The sequence below is a fragment of the Vigna unguiculata genome, chromosome 5 (assembly GCF_037176805.1).
Source record: "Vigna unguiculata cultivar grain cowpea cultivar isolate G323 ecotype 2 chromosome 5, ASM3717680v1, whole genome shotgun sequence".
Taxonomy (NCBI): domain Eukaryota; kingdom Viridiplantae; phylum Streptophyta; class Magnoliopsida; order Fabales; family Fabaceae; genus Vigna; species Vigna unguiculata.
In genome coordinates, this window is record NC_140796.1 from 54,825,643 (window position 1) to 54,840,615 (window position 14,973).

At 32.6% G+C, this 14,973-nt stretch overlaps 2 protein-coding genes across 6 annotated transcripts in view; both read right to left on the reverse strand.

Moving 5' to 3' along the window:
- LOC114183666 (ABC transporter C family member 13-like) overlaps nucleotides 1–14,973 on the reverse strand; it is a 41,893-nt gene that overhangs the window by 23,529 nt on the left and 3,391 nt on the right. For both annotated transcript variants that reach the window (XM_085673845.1, XM_085673844.1), the window contains 7 exons: nucleotides 14,341–14,410; nucleotides 12,434–14,025; nucleotides 12,286–12,360; nucleotides 12,000–12,142; nucleotides 11,842–11,916; nucleotides 11,560–11,698; nucleotides 11,307–11,429 (listed from right to left, as the gene is read on the reverse strand). The gene's annotated coding sequence lies outside the window, so the exon portion shown is untranslated. The remainder of the gene's footprint in view (nucleotides 1–11,306; nucleotides 11,430–11,559; nucleotides 11,699–11,841; nucleotides 11,917–11,999; nucleotides 12,143–12,285; nucleotides 12,361–12,433; nucleotides 14,026–14,340; nucleotides 14,411–14,973) is intronic.
- Nucleotides 24–3,214, reverse strand: LOC146886565 (ABC transporter C family member 13-like). 4 transcript variants are annotated; one of them, XM_085673875.1, is made up of 10 exons: nucleotides 2,991–3,214; nucleotides 2,512–2,576; nucleotides 2,288–2,426; nucleotides 1,552–1,666; nucleotides 1,285–1,401; nucleotides 1,088–1,168; nucleotides 746–841; nucleotides 372–473; nucleotides 225–295; nucleotides 35–87 (listed from the first exon to the last, which is right to left on the reverse strand). In XM_085673875.1, exons 3-7 carry the CDS (start codon nucleotides 2,347–2,349, stop codon nucleotides 830–832), a joined length of 387 nt encoding a protein of 128 aa, XP_085530001.1. In that variant the 5' UTR covers nucleotides 2,350–2,426; nucleotides 2,512–2,576; nucleotides 2,991–3,214; the 3' UTR covers nucleotides 35–87; nucleotides 225–295; nucleotides 372–473; nucleotides 746–829. The 4 variants fall into 4 exon arrangements, with proteins under 4 accessions (XP_085530002.1, XP_085530001.1, XP_085530000.1 ...); XM_085673874.1 differs by having other exon boundaries at nucleotides 36–87; nucleotides 2,512–2,569; XM_085673876.1 differs by lacking the exon at nucleotides 2,512–2,576 and having other exon boundaries at nucleotides 24–87; nucleotides 2,288–2,373.

A 14,973-nucleotide genomic window follows, 5' to 3' on the forward strand; every position in this document is an offset into this window, starting at 1 on the left:
CCTTTCTCTCCAATATAAGCCATGTCACCTCCAATCATCAATGAGATATCAACATCTAATGCACATGCCTTCAGTGTATCAGTATACCTGTTAAGAGCATTAGTTATTTTGGTTCAAAACATATTTGTAAAGCTCAAGGTCACGTTGAGCAGAATAAAAAACTCTAGGTTTCAACAAGATTAAAATTGAGGCATAAAAAACTCCTAAAGTTGAAGGCATTATACCTTTCAGGATCATAACTTTTCCCGAATAATATGTTGTCGCACACCGTTCCAGATAAAATCCAAGGGACCTGCTGTGTGAGAACTTGAGGAAACAAGGACACAAGAAATTTCATTCAAGGCTAAGCATATCAATTATCATATACAAACCTGTGGTACATAAGCAGTGGATTCATTGGAATAAACAGAGCCACGAACAAGCTGCATTTCTCCAAGGACTGAATATAACAGGGACGATTTACCTGAACCAACCTGAATACACACAGTAGGAGAGGTAATTATAGATATAATTAAGTTGTGTTTCAGATATTAGTAGGTTCATTTATCAATTTGAATTGTGAATATAGTAATGCTGGTGATGTTAACAGATATAGAGGACTGAGTGAATGGAACTAATGATCTCTAGTATCCATTTTTCACAAGTTTGATAGGTGAGCATATCCAATGAAATTACTCTACCATATAAGAATACTTTACATTATTTACTGAAGACATCTTGATTATAACAGTAACAAGAATCTGACCTCTCCATATTTAATGCTTGTTCCTCACTTCTTGACCAAGTACAACATGCATCTTGGATAAATACACCCAAACCTTTAACAGAATCAGGTTGTTGCCTGCACATAAATTTAGATATATCAATAAGTTAATCTTTATATAAGTACACTTTTTATACAAATACAAAATATATAATACATAACTCCTGAAAAATACACCTTTTAAATTTATGTTTGGGAAAACCGAGAAACCTACTCAACCGACTAGAAGATATGATGGCTTGCAGTGACATTAATAGAAACTATTCATCCCAATGCATGTACAAATCAAATATGTTCATAAAAACTGGAATATAGGAGACTCACATCAATCAATCCATTAATTACCCAAGGGAATGAATTTATTGTTGAAATAAGGGTGTTGAACAATGCAAGACAAGTGAAAACCTACAATAGAGGTTTTTTACTGCATTAGATTTCTTAACATTGACAGAAAATAATTAAGTGGAAAATAAAGAAGAAAAACTAATCAGTAAGATTAGGTGAAATAAATTTGAAAATACCATTGCAACATCAAGTTGATGTCCCATTAGTGCATAGAGTCCAAATGTGAAAAGGGAGAAGAGTGTTTGTGTTGTAGCCCAAAAGAAAACACACCACGCATCCAAGAACTTTCTAGTCTATAAAAGTGGATGAAACATGATCATAAACATTAGATGAGCAAGAAAACAAACAATTTTCTTTTGCCATTCTTGAATACTACCTCAATGGATTTCAAGAAAAATTCTACAGTTTTATCCGTAAAATAAAATCAGAACACAAATTCTTACAGCTAAGTGTTTGACTTCCAAAGATCTTGTATCCATCAACCAACTAGAAAAAAGTTCCCATCCATACATCTTCAAAGTGCGAATATAAGTCAAAAGTTCTCCTGTCTTACGAATCCTGTAACAAAATCATAAATTTTAATATTGCAAATATGCACCAACAGATTTGATCATATCCATCCACCATTGCCCCAAAGAAAAAAGTTAAATGAGAAAATCAGGCAAAGAATAATAAGCTGTTAATCTTAAGCTGTTAATCTTAAGAGTAAAAGTTGCTTCTCATCCAAGCAACACTTTACTTTCTAGAAACTCCGATCATTCACTGATAACTAGAAAACTTCTCCAAACTCCAAAGCAAATGAAATGATTGCACAATGTGAAAAAGGAATTAATAATACAAAAGAGATAGAGTATAGCCTGCACCATTAATTATCATCTCAAACAAATTAGAAAATTACATTCAATAGTAGCTTATAGTGTAGTAGGTAAATAATCAGGTAAATTTTAACGTACTACAAATGGTTTTAAAATAGTGAACCAAGAAATTAAAAAATGTTTAATACTGAAATTATCTGAATTACTACAAGTATTTTGCATTACTTTATAAACTGTTATAAACCTTTGCATTACTTTGAACTGTTATAATTAAGAAAAATAATTGAACTATAAGTATTTTGTGCTTCTTGCACTAGCTATATTTAAATGTCCATGAAAGAAAAATGTACTATGGAAGAGTTACCATTGTCTGACTGCTTTCTGTTGTTGTATCAACCCAATATGATAACCATAAATCGTTTCCATTATGAGAAGCTTGCATCAGAATAGCTGATAGGCATATAATGACTGTCATGAACCAGCCAGTAAAGACAGCATAATTCCTTCAAAAGGCACTAAATTGTTAATCAACTATTGAAGACCAATCCCCATACATGTCTGATATCAGAGACGTATATGCTTACTTACTTATACACTCCAATTTCAACTTTTCCCTCTTTCCTCAACTCAACTTCAACTATCTCCTCTGCTCCCTCCAGAGCACGCACAGCCCGCATAACCCGCACAGCACAGAAAACACAACTTACACAACACAATATATAAAATAAAAATATATCACAACACACAACAAACAACAAAACAAACCACAACACATAACACACAACAAAAGTACAAAGCAAAAAATCCAAAACACAAAACACAAAAGATACAACACAACAAAACATCACACAAGAAAAGAACAGAGAACACAACTCACAAGAAAAGTATAAAGCGCACAACACACAAAACACAAGAAAACACAACACATAACATACAAAACAAAAACACACCACAACACCCCAAGCACAACAATAGAGGATTAATTATGATTAGTCTTTCTTTCAATAATTGCAAACTCAAAAATTCTGAGAGTTCAGTAATCAATAAATAAGGTGAGATAGGACAACCTGAAAGAGCATTGAACAAGCAATAAGATCCCACACTTTCAAGTTCCTTATCAACAACCGCTCATTGGAGCCCAGTTCCCACAAAGCAATGTCCCCCACATTCGTGCCAACAAACAGATTGCATCAAGAAAACAAAATTTAGTCAATTTCCAGCATGAATAGTTAATACATGTAACTAATAATGAGTTCTAAGATTATATACGATGTTTCAATAAATCAAACCAGCTTACCTCATATGATATTCCCATTGGTCTTGTTCTCTTAGTAACATGATCTGAATCACCAGACGGATAATCAACAGAAGGATTAGTTGGAGGGGTCCTAGAGTGCTTCAAAGTAGCTTAAAAGACAATGAAACATCAGGTCAAAGATTACAACTAGTCATCAAGAGTTAGGGAACAAAACCAATACAATCATTAATCACCTGGAAGAATTTCATACACTGTTGCCACGCGTTGTGAACAAAATAATATTTATCTACATACAAATACGAGTGAATAATAAGCAATCAAATATGTTAAACTCTACACAAAACTGGATTAAAATATCTGCTCACAATTCTGCATAGAAAAATAAAATAAAATCAGTAGAAGTTTACTCTATAAACCAACTTTGTCCTAAAAGCAAGAAATTAGGCATTAAACACAACCCATACAATTAGTCTAGAAAAATATGAACAATTAGAGACTGGTCATAGCCCAAGCTTAAAACCTTTGCATTCTAGGGCAAACATAAAAAACAAAAAATATATACCAACAAACTAAAACCGGACTAAAATATCTGCTCACAATTCTGCATAGGAAAACCAATCTACCTTCCTAGTTCAAAACTGTAAATGACAAAAGAATCAACTAATTTAAGGTTCAAGCTCTCCACCCAGAAAAAAACAACTCTAATCAATAAAACCAAATAGCAAACAATCAAAATCAGCATCTAAACCAGAATTGACCTCACCAAGGTAGTGTTTACATCTCTTCACTCAAGTGTTTCAGTCTAGGTGTTTAACTCTCAGCACATTATGCAAATTCAAATTATCATAAACTTGGAAAGCTTCTAATCACACCAATCAAATTAGAAATGCACTCAAGATCAATAGGACTTCAATCAAGGCTTGTAATGTGGCCAAGGTATAGGTGAGGTAAAAAGAGGAAAAAAATCAAAGCTAAAATCAAAGAGAAGTGAGATAGACCTAGGTGGAAAATGTGGAATTCAAGTGCATGGAATCATCAACTCTTTCACCACCTCTGTTCATCACTTCCTTCCTTTCTTTCACATATTTTCCACTTTTCATTCTTTTTTTTTTAATTCTCCTTTCTTTTCCAACTTCTTTCATATATTTTATTACTCACTTCCTTCTATATTTCTTATTCTTTTTCACTTTTTTTTTCTTTTTTTTTCCTTTATTTTTTTTCTACTTTTCTTTCTTTTTTCACTCTCCTTTCTCTTCCAAGTCAAAACAGACCACACCTTCAGATTTTTCAGATCCCCACACTTGAACTTTACATATTCCTTACACACTTCCTAAACCATCTCACAACTCTAAGATTTGGGCATTTTCATGGTGTTTCTGGTCTAAGGCTTGTATTGAGCTTAAAATGAACAAAAAAAGGTAAATCAGGCACAAAATTCAGGTGCAAATGAGATAAGTTCAGGGTGAGCTTTATTTGGCTAGCTGACGAGAAACAAACATGGCCTAATATCATCTCTAGAGTGCAAATCTAACTGTCAGAGTTCGAAGAGGAACAATACAAGTTCTGAAAATGTAAATAAACATGAATGCATCACACAATGAAAGAAAGTAAATCTCAAATCTCACAGTAGGTAAAATCTTGTCAAAACTGGTTAAAAACTGACTTTTCATGTAAAAACTATTCAATTCTATTGAAAGAAGTTGTAAAACTGACTAGAAACTATCAACTTAAATTAGAAACTCAAAAGGTCATTCACAATCAAGAACTAAGAAGTAGACAAGTAACCATGCAAAATCTGTACAGCACTTGGAAACATATCTAAACAAGTCTAAGACTATAAAACAAAGCTAAGACAAGGGTCAATATCTAAAAACAACAAATAACTAAGAATCTCACTAAGTAACAAAATAAAGAAAAACTATTATATCTCTTGAAGCTTCCGACTAAATAAGAGTAAGTACTAAAGTCTCGACTTCTAATTATTGGTTTGAAACAGTCATAAAAGCAATGTAAAACCATTAATCAGTCACCTTATAATGTTGATGGTGGTAACACAGTAAATGAATACAAAGTATCAATTGACGTCATCATTAACAAATGGTGGACATCAAAAATCACTCATGCACGCCGCATAAACAAAAGACATCAATAAACGAAAGCAAAAAAGAAGACAGGAAATTACCAATTTAGTTCTGCTGCTGTTAGTTACAAGGGCAAATAATTAAAGTGAAATGACTTGGATTCTCTTGAATCGACCTGTGTTTGGTTATCTACGGGCACAAGTTTACGTAGTTTAATTTAACGTTAAAACACACAAACAAAAGTAAGAAAATACCTTGAAAGCAATTATTTCATACGGTTCAGCTGCAGCAGAAGGTACTGATATCTTATATCAAAGGGTTGCACCCTCTATAAGAAAAAAAACGAAAATATTAAAACAAAGGCATATTTATTGACAACAATTTGAGAGAAAGCACTGAAAAAAATCACTAGAATTGACACAATTTATTAGACAATGTTAAAAAGGAGCGAATTATGCATAGATATAAAGACTAACCTGTTCGTAGGAGGACATAAACAGATACCTCGGCTTGGCAAGGTCTACGAAACTGCAATCTAACTATCGTAAAAAGTTTCTAATGACAAAATATGACTAAAAGACAGTTCAAACTACCAACACCGGTTACAACAAAAAATCTAACTACCTAAACCGTAAAATAAACTTAGAAAAGGCTAAATTTGCAAAATCTAATAACTGAATTAAACTATTGTATGAAACTGCAATTCAGTATAAAACACACAACACAAAAACACACACACAACACAAATCATATACAAAAAACACAATACCCCACACAAAAGACAATATAAATCAAAAACATCCAACACCCTCACACAACCACAAAAACACACAAGCACAAAAACAATCAACAAAAACACACCAAACACATAACACACAACACAAAAATATAAAAACACACACAGAACACAAAACACAATGCCCCACACAAAAGACAATATAAATCCAAAACACCCAACACCGGACAACCACAAAAATAAATAAAAAAACACACGAGCACAAAAACACTTAACACAACCACAAAAACACCGAACACAACACAAAACACAACAAAACACACACACCCCAAATCACAACAAAACACATACAACACAAAACACAAAAAACACCAAACACACACCACAAAAACACAACACAAAAAACACGCACACAAAACACACCAAACACATAACACAACACAAAAACATAAAAAACACACACAACATAAAACACAACACCCCACAAAAAAGACTATAAATCAAAAACATTTATCACCCCACACAACCACAAAAACAAATAAAAAAACACACATGCACAAAAACAGTCAATACAACCACAAAAACACTGAACACAACAATACAAACACGCACAACACAAAACACACACACCTCAAATCACAGCAAAACACACAACACACAAAAAAAAAACACACAAAACACATAACACACAACACAAACACAAAAACACACACAACACAAAACAGAACAGCCCACACAAAAGACAATATAAATAAAAAACAACCAACACCCCACAACCACAAAAACAAATAAAAACACACATAAGCACAAAAACAATTAACACAACCACAAAAACACCGAACACAACACAAACACCCACAAGACAAAACACAACACAAACACGCACAAGACAAAATACAACACAAGCACGCACAACACAAAACACAACAAAACACACACACCCCAAGTCACAACACCCCAAAACACAAATCACACAAAAACACACACCAAACCCAAAACACACACACACACACCACAAAACACAACACAAAACATACACAACACAAAAAAAAACACACACACACAACACAAATCACATACAAAAAACACAACACCCCACACAGAAGACAATATTGAACACCCCCACACAACTAAAAAAAAGAAAAACACAAAAGCACAAAATCAGTCAACAAACCCAGAAAAACACCGAACACAACAACACAACAAAAAACACACATCCAAATCACAACACAACACAAAAACACAAAAACACAAAAAACACCAGACACACAACAGAACACATAAAAACACACCACAAAACATACACAACACAAAACACACAAAAGACAATATAAAAATCAAAAACATTCAACACCCCACAAAACCACTAAAACAAATAAAAAAAACACATGCACAAAAACACACACACATAACACACACACGACACACCAAACACATAACACACAACACACAACACAAAAACATAAAAAACACACAACACAAAACACAACACCCCACACAAAAGACAATATAAATCAAAAACATTCAACACCCCACAAAACCACTAAAACAAATAAAAAAACACACATGCACAAAAATACTGAACACAACAACACGAAACAACATAAACAACCCAAATCACAACAAAACACAAAAAACACTGAACACATACCACAAAACGCACAAAAACACACACACAGACCACAAAACACAACACAGAACATACACAACACACCAAGCACATAACACACAACACAAAAAACACACACATAACACAACCCACCACACCACACAAAAAACAATATAAATCAAAAACAATCAATACCCCACGCAACCACAAAAACAAATAAAAAATACACAAGTCATAAAAACAATAACAATTAACACAATCACAAAAACATTGAACACACAAAACAAAACACATCAAAACACACACACCCCAAATCACAACAAAACACACTCCAAAACACAACAAAACACACTCCAAAACACAACACAAAAACACCAAATCCAAAACACAAAACACACAAAAACACACACAATAAAACACACACACAACATACACAATACAAAAAACACACACACACGCAAAACAAAACACACACCCCCTAAAACACAAAAAACACCAAACACAAATCACACAAAAACACACGACAAAAAACAAAACACAACACACAACAAACACACACAACACAAAAAACACACGCACAACACATCACACAAAAGACAATATAAATCATAAACATCCAACACCCCGCACAACCACAAAAATAAAAACACACAAGCACAAAAACCGTCAACACAACCACAAAAACACCGAACACAACACAAAACAACACAAACACCCCAAATCACAACAAAACACATACAACACAACACAAAAAACACACCAAACACATAACACACAATACAAAAACACAACAATTCACACAAAAGACAATATAAATCAAAAATAACCAACACCTCACACAACCACAAAAACAAATAAAAAAACACATAAGCACAAAAACAATTAATATAACCACAAAAACACTGAACACAACAAAACAAAAACAACACAAGCACGCACAAAACACAACAAAGCACACACACCCCAAATCACAACACCCCAAAAACAAATCACACAAAAACACACACCAAACCCAAAACACACACACACACACCACAAAACATACACAACACAAAAAAACACACACACAACCCAAATCATATACAAAAAACATAACAATTCACACAAAAGACAATATCCCACACCCCCCCCCCCACAACCACAAAAACAAATAAGAAAACACAAAAGCACAAGATCAGTCAACAAATCCACAAAAACACCGAACACAACAACACAAAACACACACGTCCCAAATCACAAAACATACACAACACCAAAAACACACACACAACACACCAAACACATAACACACAACACAAAAAACACACACAACACCACACACAAAAGAATATATAAATAAAAAGCATCCAATACCCCAAACAACCACACAAAAACAAATAAAAAAACTCACATTCACAAAAACAATCAACACAACAAAAACACTGAACACAACAACACGAAACAACACAAACATCCCAAATCACAACAAAACACATACAACACAAAACACAAAAAGCAGTGATCACACACCACAAAACACACAAAAACACAACCCAAAACACACACACACACACTCCACAAAATACACAAAACACAACACACCACAACAAAAAACAATATAAATCAAAAACAATCAACACCACCACACAACCACAAAAACAAATAAAAAAACATAAGTCATAAAAACAATTAACACAACCACAAAAACACTGAACAAAACAACACAAACACAGACAACACAAAACACACACCCCAAAACACATAACACAAAAACACACTAAACACACACACATACACAACACAAACACAAAAAACACACACAACTCCCCACACAAAAGACAATATAAATCAAAAACAACCAACACCCCACACAACCACAAAAACAAATAAAAAAACTCACAAGCACAAAAACAATTAACACAACCACAAAAACACCGAATACAACAACAAAACACAACACAAACACGCACAAAACAAAACACGCACAACACAAAACACAATGAAACACGCACAACACAAAACACAACAAAACATACACACCCCAAATCACAACACCCCAAAACACCAAACACAACAAAAATCACACAAAAACATACACACACACCACAAAACACAAAACATACACATAATAACAAACACACACACAACACACACACAAAACATACACATAACAACAAACACACACACAACACACACACAAAACATACACATAACAACAAACACACACACAAAACAAAAAAAACACCAAACACACAAAAACACACAACCCAAAACACACACACACACACCACAAAACATACACAACACACAAAAAACACACACACAACACACCAAACACATAACACACAATACAAAAACACAACACCCCACACAAAAGACAATATAAATCAAAAATAACCAACACCCCACACAACAAAAAAAAATAAAAAAACACACAAGCACAAAAACTATTAACCTAACCACAAAAACACTGAACACAACAACACAAACACGTACAAAACAAAACACAACACAAACACACACAACATAAAACACAAACACCCCAAATCACAACAAAACATATACAACACAAAACACAAAAACACCAAACACACACCACAAGAACACACAACCCAAAACACACACACCACAAAGCATACACAACACAAAACACACACATACACACAACACACCAAACACATAACACACAACATAAAAAACACACACAACAAAAAACACAACACCCCACACAAAAGACAATATATATCAAAAACACCCAACGCCCCACACAACCACAAAAACAAAATAAAAAAACACAAGCACTAAAACAGTTAACACAACCAAAAAACACATAACACAACAATACAAAACAATACAAACACACACAACACAAAACACACAAACCACAAATCACACACCCACACACTATAAAACACACAAAACCCAAAACTCACAACGCACAAAACACACAAGAGCAAACACATTACATACCACAACAAAATCACACAAAACACAAAACACACAACACATACAACAAAAAACACACAGCACATACAAAAGAAAAACATACAGCAAAACACACAACACAACCATAAAAACACACACAACACAAAACACAACACAACAAAATGCATACAACACAAAACATTCAACACACAAAACACATAACACAAAACATACCAAACACATAACACACAACACATAATACAAAGCACAAGACATAGATGAATCGCACCACCAAACTTTAAAGAATGAGCTCAATTCCAAACAAATCAACTAATTGTCAAATAACTAGAATCCAACCTCACATGAAGAGAAGAAACCGAAACCCCTAAATTTAAGTAAATACAACGACATCTTTAGGCTAAAAAAATAAAATTAAATTAAAAGCTACCCATCTAATTCAACCCACAGTCCCCGGCTTTTTCTGTCATAAGTAAACTCCTCTGAACAATTTGCAACCGTATCAAAACCACAAAAAACGCATTCAAAAATATAATCATAAGCACATCCGTACAAAAGTAAGACCCAGAAATTAATAAAAGTGGAAAGAAATTTAAAGAACAAGGAATCTGCACAAAAGTAAGACCCAAAAATTAACAAAAGTGGAAAGAAATTTAAAGAACAAGGAATCTGCACAAAAAAAAGACCCAGAAATTAACAAAAGTGGAAAGAAATTTAAAGAACAAGGGTGAAAGATGAGACCCTGGACCTGGACCCCACAATAAAATAAGAACTCACATGCACTTCCGCGACAGTGGAAGCATACCGAGAAGCTGCACGGACTTCAAAACATCAGTGCCCGGAAAAGATTCAACCGTGAGCTTCACTTCGTCACAGTGCTATATGATGCTTCTTCAAATCCTAATGCATGAACAATAAAACCCCGTTAAAATAAAGTTTGCGAAAGATAAACAGAATGCGAGCGAACAGTAAATCCAGAAATTTAAGGAAAAGAAAGAAACAGAATTCATTGTGGATTTTAAAGATTTACCTGAATTTTAGTGTCGAGATCAAGTTCTTCAATATGGGAAGTGTGTGACCCTTATCCGGAGAAACTTCGTGGATTCCCTGTGACATAGTGTTTTCATCCATGGAGTCTGAGTTCTCGTTCACTGACTTCGATACATCATCTGTCGAAATTCCACAAATCAAAGAACCATCCAACGTCAGAATTAACAATGTATCTTTGGCTGAAATTAAGATCATTATTTTCTTTTGGTCGATCCAAATCGAAAAGGGAAATTGAATAGAGAGTACAGAATAGAAAACGAACCTGGCTCAGAAGGAACGTAGTCAAGAACAAAGCGGTGGAATTTTTCAGCGAGCATTTGAATTTGAATGGATTGATCTGAAGGAACGGGTGCTTTGTGTTAAAGAAGAAATTTAAGGAAAAGAAAGAAACAGAATTCATTGTGGATTTTAAAGATTTACCTGAATTTTAGTGTCGAGATCAAGTATTTTCTTCAATATGGGAAGTGTGTGACCCTTATCCGGAGAAAATTCGTGGATTCCCTGTGACATAGTGTTTTCATCCATGGAGTCTGAATTCTCGTTCACTTGCTTCGATACATCATCTGTCGAAATTCCACAAATCAAAGAACCATCCAACGTCAGAATTAACAATGTATCTTTGGCTGAAATTAAGATCATTATTTTCTTTTGGTCGATCCAAATCGAAAAGGGAAATTGAATAGAGAGTAGAGAATAGAAAAGGAACCTAGCTCAGAAGGAACGTAGTCAAGAACAAAGCGGTGGAATTTTTCAGCGAGCATTTGGATTTGAATGGATTGATCTGCAAAAACGGTGCTTTGTGTTAAAGAAGAAGTGGTTAATTCAATTGGTTAGTAAAGGGAAAGTGAGATTACCGTTCATGGTTCTCGATTTCCAAGATCCAACTTCTTGAGCAATAGAGCAAGAGAGCAATGGAGCGCAACAGAGAGCAATGGAGCGAAACAGAGTAACGTTCTTTTCTTTCTGAGATTTAGCAATTGAGCGAAGAGAGGAATAGAGTACTGTTTTTTTCTTTAGATTTCAAAGTTTGAAATCACAACGGCTAAATGCTAATATCAAATTCTCAAGAGCGTCTACCACTATTAAAATATACTAGAATTAAGAATATATATATACTAGAATTAAACAACCTTTTCGTGGGAATGGGCTAGGCTGCTTTGATTAAACAACTATTAAAATATACTAGAATTAAGAATATATATATATATAAATATATATATAAAAGCTGAAATCGTTTATCTTTGATTAAACAACTATTAAAATATACTAGAATTAAGAATATATATATATATATATATATATATATATAAAAGCTGAAATCGTTTATATGATATATGACTTAATTTTTGTAGTGAAATCGTTACATTTATTATATTTATGAAGACTTGTTCCCTATTATGTAATATTTAAAAATCCAATCATATTGTATAAATACAACAATAAATTAACATTATTTGATAAATTAACCAAATATAGTGTAGTGTAGTTAGAAATGAAGGAATAAATCTATTATTTTCTAAAAGGTAATAAAAAAATAAAAAACTTGAGTAGAACAAATGATTAACATTTTTTGATAAATTAACCAAATATAATGTAGTTAGAAATATAATGTAGTTAGAAATGAAGGAATAAATCTATTATTTTCTAAAACGTAATAAAAAAATAAAAAACTTGAGTAGAACAAATGGATTTATTTTTAATCCTAAAAATAAATTTATTTATTTTTTACGTCAATGTAATTTTGAAACAAAAATTAAAATTTACCGAAAAACTGAGAAAGAAGGCTGCAAGAGTGAAAATTCGGTATACGTGACGGATGGTAATCAAACTTTTGAATTTTTTTCTATATTTATTTATTTATTGAGATGTATGACAGTTTTTATTATTATTGTCATACATAGTTTTTATTACTAACCTAACTTTGTAACCCAACACAGGGAACTTTTGTTTTACTCAGCAACCTTTCTGAAGTTATATATATATATATATATATATATATATATATATATATATATATATATATATATATATATATATATATATATATATATATATAATGCAGTTCATCAAAATTCACTCAATGGCCTATACAAAAGCAATCATGTTTAGATGTATATTCGATTTTTATTTTATTATTTATTTTATGATAATTATACTAAAAATTATATTGTGTTGATTTTAGAAGTATAAAAGCCAAAACATATTAGGGATGACCACAATCAAGATAACTTTCTAACAATAACGCACAAGAAGAGAAGAAAGATGACTTATATAGAGCTTTTAAGGGTTGGACAATCATCACCTGAACCTTAAACTTATTATGCAGGAAAAACATATAAGTGAAATATAATATAATGAACTATATAACTACAAGAGTTAAACTTACTTAATTATAGAGGTGAGCCCAAGGATAATGCAAGTAAATACCCATCCACATTCACGGAACCTGAAAGAAATAACAAAGATGGAACCAAATTTTTCTTAAGTTTTCTTGTTCCAATTGTTTGATATGCAAATAGAAGGAAATTATGTAAGAAAAAGAAAAAAGGAATGGCATCACCATCACCATAACCATGTTTATGTTAATATATTTGACAGGTAGATATTTGCAATGTTTTCAACTGACATATAAAGTTGTTTATCAAGGAATGCGAAATAAAAGTATGGTGCCTAAAGGGAATAAAGTAAAGAAGAAGCTTATTAAATAAGAGATTAATAAAGCAATTGGTACAAATAAAAACTTTATTGCTCGTCGTAATACCTTGTTGAAGAAACTGGATCAGTTTATTGATAAGCAATGGCCCCGCAAAACCAAAACAATCATTAATCACCTGGAAGAATTTCTCATACACTTAGTAAATGCGTAAATAAATTGAAACCAGATAAAATAAAGCAAATTCAGATTAAATTTTCGTTTATTTATGGCCAAAGAATTGGTATTTTAATATTGACATAGATATACTTCATAAAAGACATCCAAATACAAGACAAGGACATGATAAGGACTCATTATCATATGGAAACATCTTGTTGTGTTCCCTTGTAATTAATAAGTATATGTGTCAATTGTCATGGTGTTGATGTTATTAAAATTATGTAATAATCCTTGTAATCCTACTTAAGTGATCTTGTTTTTAAATTGACATGATAAACAATTCAGATTCTGTAACTTTAAAACATGTCAAGGTATCAATACCTTGGACCATGAAATGCCATATACAAACTATGAAAAATTCTCTACTTATTTAGACATTGATAAAGATAGTATTTTTCTAATAAAGATGTCAAGGTACAAGTAAAACATGTTATGTCATGCAGGCTGTCATACTATCAGTATATTTTCTAGTGGCACAACCGAAATTTCTAGGTACATAAACAATCAGTTATCTATCAC